The sequence below is a fragment of the Calypte anna genome, chromosome 3 (genome assembly GCF_003957555.1).
Source record: "Calypte anna isolate BGI_N300 chromosome 3, bCalAnn1_v1.p, whole genome shotgun sequence".
In the NCBI taxonomy this organism is placed as follows: domain Eukaryota; kingdom Metazoa; phylum Chordata; class Aves; order Apodiformes; family Trochilidae; genus Calypte; species Calypte anna.
The window spans coordinates 17,224,106-17,241,655 of NC_044246.1; the positions used below are offsets into that span (position 1 = coordinate 17,224,106).

General features: G+C 41.3%; 1 protein-coding gene across 1 annotated transcript; it reads left to right on the forward strand.

The window, feature by feature from the left end:
* Positions 1-438: 438 nt before the first annotated feature.
* CALM2 (calmodulin 2) lies at positions 439-14,337 on the forward strand. The gene is made up of 6 exons (XM_008496520.2): positions 439-833; positions 5,300-5,330; positions 10,426-10,569; positions 10,641-10,747; positions 11,605-11,740; positions 13,075-14,337. Exons 1-6 carry the CDS (start codon positions 831-833, stop codon positions 13,101-13,103), a joined length of 450 nt encoding a protein of 149 aa, XP_008494742.1. The 5' UTR covers positions 439-830; the 3' UTR covers positions 13,104-14,337.
* Positions 14,338-17,550: the final 3,213 nt, after the last annotated feature.

Sequence of the window (17,550 nt, forward strand, 5' to 3'; positions counted from 1 at the left end):
GCTGTCGCTCCGGATCCTGCCCCGCTGTTCCCCCCCCCCTCCTCTTCCCTCCCCGGGCCCTTTGCGGCGGCGGCGGCGGCCGCTCCTCATGCGCGTGCCCGCGGCGGCAGCAGGGCGCTGGGGCCCTGCCCGACCGGCACACCCTGCCGCAGCGCCCGCCATCCCCCTGCCCAGCTCCCCCCGGCCGCCCACGCTCTGCAGGCGCAGGGAACTGGACGGGCCGGCAGCAGCGGGAAACCCTCCCGGGGCCATATCGGTCCGGTCCAACCCCACCGGTCCGGGCCGCACTCACTGCGGGCGGGGGGAGGGGTAACCGCTTCCCAGCCCAGACTGTGCATGTCCGAGTGACGCATTGCAGGTACGAACCCACCAATCACAGACCTCCTTCTGGAGATGTCGCACTCCTCGACATTTTTTTTCTAAAATCCTCTTCCGCTCAGAAAAATAGTACCTCAGCCTGCCACCCTCCCGACCCCGGCACCCCCTCCCGCCATTTGACAGTCGCAGCCCCTCTCTTTCTCGCACCTCGCTTCTTCCTGCGCCGGGGATTGGGGGCCCAGGGGTAGAAAGGGAATGCGCTCGGGGTGCGGGGGGGCGCCGACAGGAGCTCGGAGAGCCGGGACTTCTTTCGCAGCTCCGTTCCCTGACGGGGAAAGGGAGGGGGGAGGGAGCGGCGCGGAGCGATCCGTGTTGGCTGTGAGGAGGTTTATGAGGCACTGCTGGCGGCCGGGCAGGGCTCAGTGTGAGGCGCGCCGTAGAGCGGTCAGGTTGCTCGAGTGCTCTGTGCAGCCGTTAGCTTCCACCACACCCCACAGCCAGGCCGAGCCATCATGGTGAGTCCCCCAGCATGGGGTAGTGACATAGCTTTGTGGGTGCTGGTCTGTTGGTGGGGGAGTCGGGGGTAGGGGAGGCTGGGGGGAATGGAGGTCCTTGTGGTTGGGTGCGGATTGGGGGGAGAGTGGGGGGGGGAAGGACGGGCAGGTGATTTGACTGGTGTGAGGCGAGGTCGCCTGCAGCAGAAGGATTGGGGTAGGGGTGAAAGCGACCCTGGCTGTGGCCGGGAGGCGCAGCGCGGGCAGGCTGAGGCGGAGGGTCCCGCTCGGAGGCGCCGTGTGCGTAGGAGGAAGTGGTGGACGAATCCCGCCCGGGTCTGTTTCCCGCCCAGGGGCGTTGGTGCGGATTCAAAATTCAAACTGCCACTCGGTTCGAGCGCCATGACGCTTTGTCGGGGCGTATGTTGGTCTGGGGGGCGTGGGGGGGAGGAAGGGGAGGGGGGGGGAGAGCGGCAGATAACGGTTCCTTCTGGGAGGAGACCCGCGTGGGGGGTGCCGGGAGGGGGGAAGGAGCCTGCCACGATGGCACCAGCTCCGCTTTCTTATCGCTTCCTCCCCCCCTTCCCCCCCCTCCCCTCCTCCCGGCAAGCCAGCGTGTGCGGCTGAATGGGGCTGGGGAGCCAGCGGCGCGGCAGCGGCTACTGCGGGCGCTTAAGATGTCTGGCTCGCTAGCGAGGTGTGTTGCGCCTGGTAATAATGCAATGCGGAGCCCTGCAGCTTCTGAGCAGCATGATGATGAGGGACAGGCTGCTTTACTGCACCATCTACCTCCATGCTAGACTTGTTGTCAGCTCGCGTTGGAGCCCCTCTCTCTCTCCCCTGCCGATTTCATGTTAACGTCTTGCTGTCGTTGGCTCTGTTGAACAAGGGATTTTTAACATTTTTTAAGTTCTGGCTTCCCGATTTGGTCGTTGCGGTGGACAGCCCTGCATTTTCTTGATCAAGCACAATTTATTTTTCTTAGCAATATGTTTGTTTAGGATTTGATCAGCTACCGAAACAGAACATATTTTGTGGAACGGGAGAATTGTTTCAAATTCGGCCTAAAGGAGATGAATTTAGCTTTTTTATTATTATTATTATTAAAACAAATGGATACTGAAAAACATACGAAAAGGAACAGTTCTGTCGCAAAACCAGCACCAACGACTACTTAGTAATATCTTTTCATTAAGAGAAGATCCAATTTAAAGGAATTGCCTTTTCATTCATTACATGGTTTTAAGGAATCAGATCACTATCAACTTGCCATCTTTAATGTGAACGATGGGTACTTAAAATTAAGGTTTTCTTAAAGTGCTCTTGTCAGGCAAAGAAATTAGGTAAACAGAAGCCTGAATGTGTTATTTTGCTTGAATTGTGAACCTATACAGCAAACCATCTATAAAGATAAATCGGTGAATCTAGCAGCAAAAGACTGACTGCTTTTAGTCATCATCTGTACAGAACCAAAAATGGAGTATCTTCAAGCAAAGTCTTGGTAAAAATGGGTGTGTCCAGGAGACACAGTGACATTTTGACTGTGGTTACAGTTCATCCTGACAGACCAGACCGGCTAAACCTGTGAATATGTTGTCCAGTACTGTACATGCTAGATAAAGCAGAATATGTTGCTCCCAAAATAAGCTAACCTACTATGAATGTAACTTTATCCTTATATGCTAGTGTGCCTGGTTTTTATTTTTCAGTTAAATCTTTCCAGAATAGAACTGTCTGTTCACATCTGGCACCTGTGAAGTACACAAATGCCAAGTTCTGGAGGGGAAGCATTATTATCGGTTTTGTGATTTGCTGATAGCTTTCCATCAGGCAGTATTATCTCTGTTCAGAATCTTCCAAACTGATTACTGCATAGCAGCTATGACTGTAATGAAATACTACCTCTAGAGGCTGCGTGTGCCATTGAGACTGCCGCACACAACAGCTCCCCTTCTTCCTTAGGAGGCTTAGGTTCTTTGTCAGTCCCTCGGCATAATCTGGAGGCTGGGGGATGGGAACTGTTGCAGTGAAAATGAAAGTGCTGCAACGTGAATCGGAGAACGCTGTCAAATCTGTGTTGAGTTCCCCAATTTCGTTCAAAGGAGGTTTTTCAGGTCGCTCTTGGCCATAGTAAGGAACATGTCAAAACTTAAGTATAGATATGTTACCTTTGAAATTTCACTGTTAATTCAGGTGTGCTACATTAGCGAAGGTGTGTGTTCTGTCACATGTATGTTGCATGAAAATCTAGCTTAAATTCAGAACAAGACGAGACCACAATGGCCTGTAACTCGCAGGCATGGATCTGGGCTGGTAGCCCTCCTCCACCTGAATGGCATGGGAGGAGGGAGAGATCTGGCAGAGTTGCTGGCTCCGCCTTTTACTGCTGTTGCGAAGCAGCCCCTGCAGAGCCTAGCACTGCAGAGTACAGATGGTGTTTGTTCAACCTTGCCCCACCTCTGAGCTTATCTTTCAACTGCCCTATACCTGTGGCTTCAAATAAGCTTCATGCTCTCCTCAAACACTGCAGCTCTTACAGGTAGTGACAGAGCTTATCCAAATGTATGGTTAGTGGCTATAGGAGGTTTTAGGTTGCTGAAAAAGAGTAAGGAAGAGTCTAGGAACACTTAACAGCTTAAACACTGGTTAATGTCATGTCTTTTAAAATATTATGTCACTCAACTTGGTAACCCATAAGTATTTACCTAAATTAACTTGCTACTTAAATCTGATCTACAGCTTTCTGTGGGGATAAATATCCTGCAGAAATGTAGCGCATCATTCTCTTCACTAAAGCAATAAAAATGTAAATAGTATGCAAAGGTATGAGTCTCTCTGTGTTGATACACTCCAGACCTGTGCAAGGCTAAGGGACCAGCAGTCTGCTTCCATCTCAAAGCCTAATGTCGAATTGGTCATGTTCTGAGCAGTGTTGCTGCCACCCTGAATGATCAAAGTTCAGCCTACATGGGATTACTTCCTACGGCTGCTGAAATCAGAACAAACGGAGTCTATAGCGGCAGATAATCATTGGCTGTTCTGCAGTTGCTTAGTAGTGTGGTCTTGATTCTTGGAACCATAGACAGTCTGAGAAATCACTTGATTGTGGCCCTTATCTTGGGCTATTTTATGTGTATTTTTTTGTAAGCAGTTTAGCTCCTGTGTGGTTGCTTAAGCATCTAACTTCATATATGTCACAGGAAGGATAACCAGAAGCTGGTAAATTCTAAGTTTCTATGCAATATAGAAATGTAACTCAAATTGAAATTAGTAAAGTGAAGATTGATGGGTGGTATATATACCTTTCTCTGAGTATTTGATTGACAGATAACTACTGTATAGACACATTTGGGGGCACAGCTAATGACTGAAGATGTTTCTAGCTGTCGGTATTGCAGTAATTATAAAAAGGTTATTGCTGAATTGGTCACAATAGGAACAAAATCAAAAGGGCTCTGAGATTAGGCAGTGAACATATCTTTTATGTATTATTAAAGTGCGTTTTTTGACAGTGCTGGAGTACTATGGGATAAAGAGTTCAAGGAGCATCCTTGATGGAGTTGTATGTCGTTGTTACTGCCACTCCACTGAAACTATACAGAATTTGTCTGAAGAAGGCAAAATATTTCTGCATTCCTCAAACACCTTTGTACTCTTTCAAGACAGAAGTTCATTTTGAATTTGGACTAGAAGAGTGTTTTTATTGCTGTCAAATCTAGTTGATTCAAAGCTGTTCAGTGATAGAGCAGAATGAGTTATAAACTGGGGCTTACCCAACTGATATACAAATAGTCTTATGCCACTGAACCTTTCTCTTATGGCCCTGTAAACTACCTTATGGTACTTGAGTGTGTAGATATGATATGAAAAATCCAGATAGTTATATGACGAATGCATTCAAATTCAGTTTGGGCTGAAGCTGCTATTATTGATTTTATGGACTCTTATCTTTTATAGTCAGGTCTAGAACATGAAGCTTCAGGTTAATCAAGGGATAATTTACTTCTATAGAGGAGTATATTTTTTTCATTACAGCATTGCAGCTTTGCAGAAGGAGAGTAGTCTGCCTTAAATTTGGGGTTTGAAAGTTGTTGCTGTGTTACTTAGACATGAAGTGTTTAGTGTTAAAGCTGAGGCCAGTTTACCAAAGTATTATTACCAGTAGTCCATTTGTTAATGAGCGCTTAAAACCAGTCTGGAGGGACCTGTGTGCCTTGAATTTGCTAGTGTCACTTGTGTAATTGATACACATGGTAATCCTGTATTTGGGTGTACCAGATATTGCAGGGTCAGGAAATGAGGACAGACTGCCAGTTCTTACTTAGCATGCAATCCCAGTGACTTTTGAGCAGTGTCATTTAGAACTATTTCAGAAGGCTGTGTATTAATCCTGAAGAGCAGCTAGCATATTCAGAGTCCTGTACAAGTCTGTCTCACTTTGCCTTGAACTTTTGCTAGAACTATAATGATATTCTCTTTTATTTCAGGCTGATCAACTGACAGAAGAGCAGATTGCAGGTGAGGTTTTTATTTGCTGTGTTGCTACTCCTACTTGACCTGGCACATCTCTTAATCCAGTGACAGTGTTACACAAGACATTTATCTTTCTTAGATACTCAAGTAGTATTGTGGAATGTTTTAATTTGTCAGCTAAGTTTTAAAGTCTGTGAAAGCAGCATGGTTTCTGTTTGAAGTTTTGTCCTCTAAATATATAATCCTCACGGCTTTACTAGCTAATAGTCATGAGACTATTTTTTTTCCTCTCAAGACAACAGAATTTGTCCCAAGTGCAAACTGAAAGTGATGTTTATGTGTGTGAATCTCTGGTGTAGACTTGGAGTTGAAATGTGGAGTGCTTTTCTAACAGAAGGCAAAAATAATGTACTTTGTGGTCTCCTGTCAGTGGAGATGTTTTGTAGTGGCTGGTTTCTGTGACAGCAGAGGCTGGCTTCATGATGACAGCTCTTGATATTCCATATTTGGAACTGCATTGTGGACTTGGACATAAATGTTCTGCACACTGTTCTGATGGTCTGGCACTTGCTCTGAGATGCTTCAATACACATCTCTTATCTTTGTATTGCCCCACTAATGATGGTTTCTGTGCACTGGGCAACTGTCTGCTAGTGGTGAAAACTTCTGGTTAGTGTGTTACCTACTCATGCAAGCTGCACAAACAAGTATCTGTCCCTGCTCTCTGAAGACTTGCTTTCAGCTTCAGTTTGACAAGACTTAACTGGTAATGCAGAATTCAGCATTGCCATGGACATCAACAAACTTTAGGGTTCCTCATCTGACAAGTGTAGTGTTAATACTAGGAAGTCTAGATGTGTGTAACCATCACATAAAACTATTTTAGAGGGTGTTCTTCTGATAGAATAGTACTAGCTCAAGCATGCAAGTAACAGTGTGAAAGAGGTGTTGCTATTTAACTACAGTGTAGCTCTTTAAGACACTGTATTAAACAGAAGTGTCATAATGGGCTACTTTGTTTTTACCATAATTGCCAAATTTGAAGTGTTCTGTAGCTTTTAGACTTCACAAGCTTGCTGTAACTCATAGGAGACTGATTATGGTTTCGTGGAAAGTCCTTAGTCTATTTATTTGTTACCATGGTACTGTCTTATGAGTAAGCATAAGCCAAATCTAGTTCAGCTCATGAATTTTTTTCTGGAAGTGGCCTTGCTATCGTAAAGGCTTTGTGATCAGTTGGAGCAGGCTTTAGCAGTTGTTACTGTTGTCTTTTCAATTATGGCTAATTATTCCAGTTCTTCACTGTAGATGCTTTGTTAGTTGATGTAGCTGAACATGGAATATACACAGGAAGTGCATTAGTGCTACCTCTGTATTAGTGCAAATGTGAGCAGTTCAGTAATGGTAGTATATAGTTCTCAGAGCCAAAAGTGAGTATTGATAAGCTTGCCATACTGGAGTAAGTCTGTTTGAAAAAAATAAATGTCTAACTTTGACCCAGGGTAAACTGGCCTGCCACTTAAGTTCACCTATGACACTTTTTGAAGATGTGTTTGCAAAGTAAACTGTAAACCTCTGATGTGAAGGCTGTTGTCCTGTTGGGAAGCCATCCCTACTTCTGCTTAGCAAGGGTTGCAGCTGATTAAGCAGTCTGCTTAGTTTTGATATTGAAGACCATTTTCTTGAATGGAAAAACTGTTACATGTGTAGTTTGCATGTTTTACAGAGACTGTGGTTTTAAAGGCTTTAGCCCCTTGCCCATTCCGTTTCAGCTTATCTGAAGATACCTTGCTTTTGATTTGAAGGTGGGCTTGAGAAAATGGTGCGGCAAGGTAGAGATCACATTACATTTCTTAAATAGAAGTCTGGAGTAGTTAAAGCAGGCACTTCTGTGCTTAAAAAAGGTCTTCCACCTCTGCTGTGAAGCATCAGAATATAAAGATTATACATAAATTATATTCTTTTATATTTTTTATATTTTTTTTATATATAAACATTATTTAAGAACAAAACAAAACTGTTTAAGATTCCAGCTGTTTTTATTTCTGATGGAACTCTTTGGTCATACAGGACTCTTGTCATTTTAGGTAGGAGTAAAAGACTTCAAGTTTATTCACATGAAAGACTGGTTTTTGGAGGCTGAGTAGGTACAGAGTGTGAATGGTAGTTGCAGCTACATTAGTAAGATTTGAAGTTGCTGAGTCTAATGGGTGACCATTTGGTTAAGCACTGTATTGGAAAGGTATATAGGTCAGAACCATTTTCTGTGGGTGGGCAGGGAAAAAATATCTGTAAATATGATTTTGTCCTAAAGCAGCTGGTCTAGTGGGCTATACTTCTGTCCTCTAAACTTGTATGAGGTCTGAATGGGCACTCTGAACAAGTAGTGTTCTGTGGTTCTCTCTTGGGCATCTGACTGCAATAGTTAGAATTTATTTCACAGGAGAAATAACCATGTTTAAGTGTTAAGCTCTTGCTAGCTGTGAAGAGAACAATTGACATTCTTCTATAAAAGTTACAGGCACAGCTGGCTGAACTGTGTGTGGGAATGGTAGTTCTGCTTCACTGAACATATTAGGTCACTGAAGACTACCACTTCATCTGCAAAGGTGATGTGGGGCAGAGATGCCACAAACTGTTGTTAAACGGGACATTTTGAGCTAGGGTGTCAGAGATTGCATTGTGTTGGACTAGCCTTTCTTTCATGGGGCCTGGAAGTAGTATTTTCCTTTCACGCAAGGGAGGAAAGAAGGGTGGGAAGGTTGAAACCTTGTAGACTGACCTGAAGATGAGTGGTTCTGCTGGCACACTCAGGTTTTCTGGCAGGGTATAATTTTCATTTGCAGTTTGGTATGGAGGAGTTCAGCACAGAAAGGATTTGATCTGCACACTATATGGAGTCAATAAGGTGTTTAAGTGTAGGAGGTGTGTTTTATAATTTTCTGTTCCTGGAAGTCAGAGTTGAGTTGCTAAGTTTTTCTTGTTCTAATCTAAACTGTGTCTGCATAGGTTGTTATTCCTTTGTTCTAATTACTGGAGGTGATTCCTAGAGGTGATTAAAGAGGTATTTTAATAATATTCTGAACTTGATTCAGCATTTCAAACAGAAACATGCTCCTGATCTTTCGTTTGCGTTACTTTATGATTCTGGTTCATAGCTGGTTGTTTCTTAGCCTACAGCATCTTTAGGTAAAAGATGTTTTTTGAGTGGTTCATTTCAAGTGTTCAAAATACACCATGGACTGGCCTGTGTTGTAGAAGGCAAGTCTTATTGAGTCAGCTTCATGTTTGTATTTGTGACAGTTGGTCTTTAACCTAAGGATGAAGCTGTTAACAATAGATGCCCTGTATAAACTTGAGTACCTGACTGTTGAAGATTTAATATTTTGCTTTTGAGGTCCTTCTGTGATTGACTGGGTTTCTCTACTACTCTTGGCCCAAAAGCTCTTTTTCTTACCCAGTATAACTTTACTCCTAATAGACCTCTTTGCCTCCAAGCTAACTGAAACTAGCCTGAAAGATTGCTTGAGAGGTACTGCATGTACAGGTTATAGCAGCCTATTTTTGTGATTATACAGTACTGGCTTTAAACTGTTTTGTTGGGTCCTTTGGTAGCCTTGCTCTGATTCGTATGTTCTCAACAGTGGGAGTTGGCTTTTGGAATGCTAGAAACTTTAAGATGTAGAGGAGTGTTTTTTCCTGGATGGGACTCAACTGTGGCTCTGGTGTTATGAATTCATGAACTATAAAAAGCCTATTTTTGTAATTACATTTTTAACACTTGCCAGCTTGTACTCACCTCAAGTGTTTCAAAGTATGAAGTGCATAAAGTAAGGCCTTATGCTGTTCATGTGAAAACACAACTTTTACTGTGACTAATTTTGGTCTGGGAAACCCACCATCTGGAAAGTTGGCTTCTTGGAAGCATTGAAAAAAATAATTCTTAGAAATATTTCTGATGCAGGAGAACCCTTGAGCTAATGAGTTCTCCAAGGGTGTGATTTCAGGTGCCTTGAAAGCTGTAAAAGGATATGAACTGAACAAGGGAGTAAGGGTATGTTTTTCACGTTTAACTGTAATATGTGTAAAAGCTGCTACAGCCCAGTGAGCTAGTTTAAGGTCTGTGGCCAAACAGATGGCATGGATTAAAGCTAACTCCATTTTTGGACTGGACAATTAAACAAGTTATGCTTGTATTAATGTTGCTGGCTGCAGTACAGCCGTTGTAGGGGGTTAAGAGGTAGCATTGAAACACAGCTAAGCAGTCCTGCAGCAGGTTTTGACTACTTCTGTGAAGGCTGTTTCAGGATACAGAAGGGCTGAAGCAATTTTCAGAGCAGCTTTTCAGAAATAAAGACTCCAGTGATTTTCCCCCATGAACAACTGACTGGAGTTGTGTATATACATAGACTGAAGACCTGCAGAACTCAAATGGGAGAGAGAGATTGGAGAAAGTTCTTCTTATAGGTATGGCCAAATGTTAATCCCTGCACTGCTAGGTACTGCAGCTTCATTCAGACTTGCATGTCCAGGGGAAATTAGTTTGTAATGAGAAACTGGGTTTAGTTCGGTCTCATTAAACATTTTTTCATTGACTTTTCTCCTCTGTTAGAACTGCTATTGGAAACATAGAATCATTAGAGTTGCAAAGACCTCTAAGGTCAAGTGCAACTGTCAACCAAATGCTACCATGCCAACTAAACCAGGTCATGAAGTGCCATGTCCACATGTTTTTTAACAGCTCCAGTGATTGTGACTCCATGACTCTTGGGCAGCCTGATTTCTCAAAGTGTATTATTTTCCTATGTTCCAAGGCTGTGAGTCATGCTAGCTGTAGGTGGCTGTTCTTTTCAACTCTTTATTGGAAGTCCTTGTTCAAGATAGATGGTAGCAAACTTCTGAAATAGATGTCTGTCATCTAGGTCAGACTGTGATTGACTGGTATTCTGGCAGGTTGATTTCCAGATACTGGTGCTTCCATATTGGCTTTACAGTTATAGTAGAAGGAGCAGTATACTGAAATTTTCTTGAAAATGAAACAAAACTTGGTAATTTACAATAATAAGCAGCAGTGGATTCTTCCACAGTTAAACTTAAATATTTGAAAGCTGAAGGAATTAACTCCTATTTTCTTGTACAGAGTTCAAAGAAGCTTTTTCACTATTTGACAAGGATGGTGACGGTACTATAACTACAAAGGAGTTGGGGACAGTGATGAGATCACTTGGTCAGAACCCCACAGAAGCAGAGCTACAGGATATGATCAATGAAGTAGATGCTGATGGTAAGATTTTACTAATAGGTAATTTGGTAAAGTGCCTAAAACGTGTTTCTAACAAAGTAACTGTCTTGCAGGCAATGGCACAATTGACTTTCCAGAGTTTCTGACAATGATGGCAAGAAAAATGAAAGACACAGATAGTGAAGAAGAAATTAGAGAAGCGTTCCGTGTGTTTGACAAGGTACTAAAATGTTTAACGAATACTTCTGTTACAAAAACTTGGTCTGGCTTCTACTGAGCTTCCTCACAGAGTTGAGGGGTATCTGCATTCCTGTCATCCAGAACCTCTAGATTAACTTTTTACTCTAAAATTCAGCCTATTGTGGTACTATACATGAAAGTCCAATGAGTCATTATGAGAGCAGTGGGTAATACTGTTAAGCTACCACTTGCGATGATACTGAAATACTTGTACAAGGGTGGCAGGGAAATTGCTTAAATATTTAAAATGGTAATGCTTTGAATCTTTCACTTAGTTTTCACTAAGCAAGTTGCTAAATGAGTCTAAAGTTAACTCAGCTTCTTAATCAAGATGTATGTCTAAATAGAAGATAGGTGTTTGGGAAGAGAGAGTAGTCAGTCCAGAGTTCTATATCTTTGACATCCAGTGTCCCAGTTAGGCTGGTATATGCAAAAAGTGGCCTCTGAGGGCCTTGTGGCTTTGTGCTCAGCTTTCAGAAAACGAGTGAATGAGAAGTAACTTCAGATCTAAGAAGGATGGGTGAACCAGTCACATGATTGAGTAGGTATTTGCCCTGTAAAAAGATAGCAAAAGGTGCTGATTGCTTTGTCAGTGGTTAAAGAATGTTTCAGGATAGGCCAGCCAGATCAGACTGTTTTGGATAATTGTTTTTTAAATGTCCTTTTAAGATTGAGATCTTAGACAATACTTGAAGGTGCACTTAGCTCTTGCTTACCTTGTGGTTAAATGTATGCTACCTTCTTACAGCTCAACTTGCTCTGAAGTGTTATTAAGTTACATTTCAGTTGCTTGGCCTTAGGCAAGGCTATACCAAACTGCCTTCTTTCCTCTACCAGGATGGTAATGGTTACATTAGTGCTGCAGAACTCCGTCATGTGATGACAAATCTTGGGGAGAAGCTAACAGATGAAGAAGTTGATGAAATGATTAGGGAAGCAGACATTGATGGTGATGGTCAAGTAAACTATGAAGGTAAGGAGTTCTTAACTGGTTATTTTTGCCTATCACTTTCTATGCTTGTGATTGTGTAGATGCTGATGGCCACACCAAGTTGAAATAGGGCAGTGTGATCTTCCCAACAGTTAGGGATCCTTTAGGCTGATGTCTTTCAGTGTGTATATTTTGTACCTCTGTATTTTTGAGTAGGTTATTGCTACCTTTGTGTCAAAGGCAAAAAAGGCTATTCATCTGTGTGATGTAAAAAATGTTACTAAGTCTAATAAAGAAGCTAGCAGAGATGATCACATACTGCTGTTCTGTTTAGTAATGAATGTTTACTGTAGTACATCACTCTGTTTTTAAAAATACCAATTAAAAGGGGAAGGCCTCTAAAATACATATAAATTTAAAAAACTTTAGAAGACCTTATAAATAATTCACACAAATTAGCTGCAATAGTAGCTTTTTTATTTTCTTTTTTCACGGATTGAAACTTAAAGCATGTAAGCAGGAGGAGTTCTGTTGCTTTAGCAGCTTGGAAACACTATGGTAGTTTCCATTTTCACTTTCTAAACATTTTGCAGAAAAGAGCTAGAGTGTTTCCAGATTGTATTCCCTTACTGTTTCTGAGGTGTAGGTGTGACTCTTCCCTATAAGGCCTTTCTGGCATCAGGATAAGCACTCATCTGAGTAAAAAAGCATTTTTTTGAAAAAGGCTGCTGCTCCTCCATAACTCCTTGGAATAGATTGTTTGGAGGCTATGCCTCTTTATTCCAGTTGCTATTTTGAAACTTTGACAACCAGTTAAGGCCTTCAGGTGTCCTTTTCCTTTTTGTTACTGTAGCTGAAACTACTGCTCAGCAAGAGAAGCAAAGAATCTTTCTTTGGGATCTAACTTTGTGTGTGAATAAGCGATGATTCAGTTGCTCAAAGCCAGTCAGGCAAAATAAGTAGGACTTGGGCTATTCTACTTTGAAAAAATAAAAACTAACACAATGTCTTATACAGCTACTTAACTGATTTGTCATTTCAACACAATTTCTGCTGATCTTTAGTCATTCTGAGGGTTCTTGTCCCTGCCTGTGTGTTGGTGAGCTTGAGGACCCTCTATTGCTTTATTTTGAAAGGAAGGCTGTTAACCAGTTCACTGGAGAACCAATTTTGTTCATAAAAATAGTGTCTTGCCATTTAAAAATAGGAGGGGTTTAGGTGTGATCATTAGAAAAGGGGACCATTTTGAAGATGGTTTTTAATATAACTGAGAACATAGTTTTGAAATAGTCTTAAGCACTAGTAAGGCAGGTCACTTTTCAGATCTTGAAATTCAGATTTTTTTCTCTAACTTGTGCAACTTTTTCCTTTTACAGAGTTTGTACAAATGATGACAGCGAAGTGAAGACATTGTACAGAATGTGTTAAATTTCTTGTACAAAATTGTTTATTTGCCTTTTCTCTGTTTGTAACTTATCTGTAAAAGGTTTTTCCCTTACTGTCAAAAGAATATGCATGTATAGTAATTAGAAGGCCATTCCTCCATGTTTTTCTCCTTTCTCTTACTGTCATTGTTCTGATTTTTGGAAAATTGATCTAAGTAACAAATGTTGCATGTGGCTTACTCTGGATATTTAAGCCCTTCTGCACATCTAAAGTTAGATGGAGTTGGTTAACTGAGGGAACATCTGGATTGTCTGTTTTTTTAAAAAAAAGTAGCTTTCTTTAGGAGACTTCGGTATGCCTAGTATAACAAGTTACATAAAGTAAGCTAGGTTTTACCATGCATTAGCAATTCCTTAGTTTTAAAGCAACATGCTGGCTCTAGGTCTCCAGTACATAAAGGAATCTATTCTGCTTTCTGTGATGGAGCATAAAGTCTCTTGCAGCTAAATGCAGGATAAACCCATGTGAATAGTATATATACATGTGGCTAATGCACTGTAAAATTCGTTCTCCTAGTTTACTTCACAGTAACTTGTTTGTGGCCATACCTGTAACATGTTGTTGAAATGTGGAGTCTTAACGTTGTGGACGATTGACAGTCAACAATATGAAACTTAAGTTGCACTAATGCAAAACGGGTGATTTATCCAGGTACTCGTACACAAGGTTTTTTTTGTACTGCTGGTCCTGTACCAGAAAACATTTTCTCCTCTTGTTACTATGCTTTTTAAACTTTGTTTAGCCACTTATTTTCAAAAAAATCTGCTTATGGCACGATTTGCCTCAAATCCATTCCAAGTTGTATATTTGTTTTCCAATAAAAAAAATTACAATTTACCCATACTGTTTCAATGTATCCTTGAATTATTTACAGGAATTGTTCAATAGAGTTGCTGCTCTGTGTTTCAGTATGTAGCAGTTTGGTTTGCTTATGCAGTGGATTGGCTGTCTTAAAATAGCTTGGAAGGTGAAAACTTACTCCTTAAACTCTGGCCCTTAATAGTATTGTTGACTTGAAGAAGCTTTCTTACTAGTAGTTTAAATTGTATTTTACAGTCTTGTGTGGAGCTTGGTGCTTCAATAAACTTACCGTAGTGACTGGCTATGCCCACTATCTGTAGACATTGTGAACTGGATGTTGACCTAGTTCAATAGTTGACCTAAAATTAAAATTCCTTGTTCGGACAACTAAACCTGTTTGCTTTCTTTTAATTATTTTGGAGTTTATTCCCTGTCAGCTGCTATATCGGGGTAACTTAGTCTCACACCTGGACTTTTCTGAAACTGCCTTGTCTGAGTTGTCATTCAGGATGCAGTCCGGAATGAAAGCAGTCTCTTCCTCATGCGCTAATGAGCATGATTGTGCTTCTAGCACTACTTCTCATCAAGGTTTAAAATTGAAAATAAACCCAGTTTTGACTGAGGGAGGACAAATGTAAGACCTCAAAAGAATGTCAGAGGCTGTTTGTGCTCCTTGAACTTGACTTTGCTAGCAAGAAGTGACTTATGTTACATATGCTATATGGTTATCTTGTTTGAGGATTCTGGCTCAAAGTCATTGAGCATCTGGTTACTGTTACTGGTCCCAGCAGAGCAGTTACTTAATGTTTTAATACTGTGTTAATCATCTTTGAAGTATTTATAATTACAGTGAAAAAGTAAAAATAGGACAGCTGATCAATCTGATTTCAGAAACACTTCATCAAATGTTTATGGTCACTGATCTTAAAGCTGTGCTCCATAAGGACTATAAGCTGTTGTTCTTCCAGAAGAGGTTTATCTAAAGTGGTTGAATTCCCTGAACCAGAGTTCTAAGGAATTGTTGCTTGTGCACTGGCAATCTGATTCAGAAAGCTTATGCAGTCTAAATAATCTAGCAGTTAGTTAGCCTTCTACAAAAACACTGAACAAACATTTCCTATGCAGTCTTCATTCTGTGGCCTCTGAGCCTGGGGATAAAATATTGATGCTTTAACTGGTACAGATGAGGAGAATTTGATAGAACCATCAGAACAACCACGTGAGATTCTGAACTGTAGGAGTACTGCAAGTATCATTTTTAGAGGTAAGTTATACAAAGATCTCACAACAATTTGCATTTGCCTGTCTGGTGTCTTGCCTTTTAGTAGGCTGGGAGCCACACTTGGACCCACAGTTCTCTGCTACAACTCACCATGCCTTTGGAAGCATCTTAAGGTAAAAAAGAGAGGGTGTAGAGTAAAAAGGGGTGTAAGGTAAAAAGGGAATGGGTGTAGAATCTGTGAGAAGGCCATCTTTACTGTTGTTTTACCTACTTGCTGTTTAGTGTGCTTAGTCACAAGAATCAAAGCTGCTGATTTTGTTTAAGTGTCTTGTCTTGCTGTTACCTAAATGAGATCCCTGATTTCTAGGTCAAAACTGAATTCAGTCTTGTAGCTGTCAAAATGGGGGGGGTATAACTTCCCAGTGCTTTCTGCTAATGGGAGGATGTCTTCAGAGGAATTGCCAGAATGTGGTGGCATCACTTAACTTTTTGGTGCATTTGGTACTGTTTTTGCTGTTGTGAAAGAGGTAGTCCTAGGTGGGTTTCTGGGTATGTGTGTATGCAAGAGGGATACTCTGAAATTTCAAGCTCATCATCTGATAACTTGCTAAAGTCTTCATCATAAATATGGTGGAGGTTCTTACATTCTGCACTTCAGTAGCAAAAACAAAAGCTTCTCTGATACAACACTGCAGTAAAACACCTGGTGGTGCTGTTTTGTTCTAACCTGGGGGGGCATGGCAAGAGATCTTGTGTCTAAAGGCTGCTCTTCTCTTTATGTGTAGGCTTAAGGGGAGATACCACCCGTGTGTATGAAAACCTGATGGGAGGGAATGAAGATAGAGGGAGATGCCCACGGGCATGACAAGAGGCAATGGACACTAATTGAAAAAGGGTGGAGTTCTGTCTGAACAGGAGAAAAAAAAACACTTTTTCACTATGAGGGTGGTCAAGCACAGGTTGTGGAGTCTTGGTGCAGATGCAAAACAGCTTACAGGTGTCTCCAGGTGACCCTGCTTGAGCAGGGAGTTGGATTGGGTGATCTCAAGAGGTCCCTTCTGGCCTACATGATTCCATGATGAGCAGCCCTGTCCTCGTGGTGGTCCTGCCCAGTGGAGGGAGATTTGTATTTGCTTGCTACAGCCTGATAAATTTCAGTGTATGCCTCTCTAACTCATTCTAGTGCTGAGTCACCAGGCAAGATTCTAGAAGGCACTATGTACTCTGCAGGAACAAGGTAGCTAAATGTGCTGCATCTGCGTCGTCCCTTCCAGGAATTATTTGGTAACAGTCTGGACACAATGAGTATCAAAGTGACTAATTTCGGAAATCTATGTATCACTTCTCTCATGACTATACTGTGTTCTTTCAACAGTAAATTGGCCCAGTTAAAAGAAAAGCTATGCTAAACTGGTTTACTAAGTGTTGTATAAGTAAGGAAAGCTTCAGTAGTTCAGGATTAATCATCACTGCTGGCCATTTCCAATTGGGGATGGGTAGTAAATTCCTAGAGAGACTTCAAAAAATCTCCTTGAAATACTGCATTTAAACATTACTTTTCCGTTTATGTGTTCATTATATTAATGGATAATTAGGAAGTTTCATTTCAATTCAGTTAGTATATTGAAAGATAGCCTTTTCTTTAAAAAAATACTCAGTTTAGCAAAGAGCTTCTATAAAAATTAATCTTGAAAAGCAGTTTTTTTCCAAGTGAGAATTATGGGTATTTGGGATGGCAGTATATATCAATACAATGGGGATGTGAAATCTAAATATAAAAAACCCAAAAACTGGCAAGTTCAGCCAAAAGGGATGATGATGAAAAAACTTGTGTGCTGCAGAATAAATCTATGATTAACAGAACTTTGAAAAGCAGAATCATCTTTGGGGCAGTGAAAGCTGATGGAGAGTTTGGATTTTGTATCAAAGCATCTCCTCAGCCAACTTTTTTCTGCTTTTTTCTGCCTTTATCATTAGTACAGATTTGTGGCTGACTGAGCACAGCCATACTGCAAATACTTCACTTTCTGCTTTTGAAAAGAAACCTTTCTCTCCTACAAGAGTAGTCACAGTCTGTTGGGTTATCTATTTTTTTTTTAAAGTTGAGTCTTTCCCAGTTCCCTATAAGTGTGATTCTGATGTTAGTGCCATCTTTAGATGATAAAAATGGCAATTGTTACTAGAAATTGACTGTAGCTGCTTCCTAAATACTCTCTATGACTTTTTTTTTAATAAACTATAGAGGTTATTTCAGTGTTTTGAGTCCTGAGATACTGTTCAAGAAACTGCGGAAATGTCTGGTTGAACTGCAATACCTTATGATGTGATTTTCAAAAGATGGGGAAGAGTTGGTAAAGATTACTTTTAAGTAGTTGCCTAACCA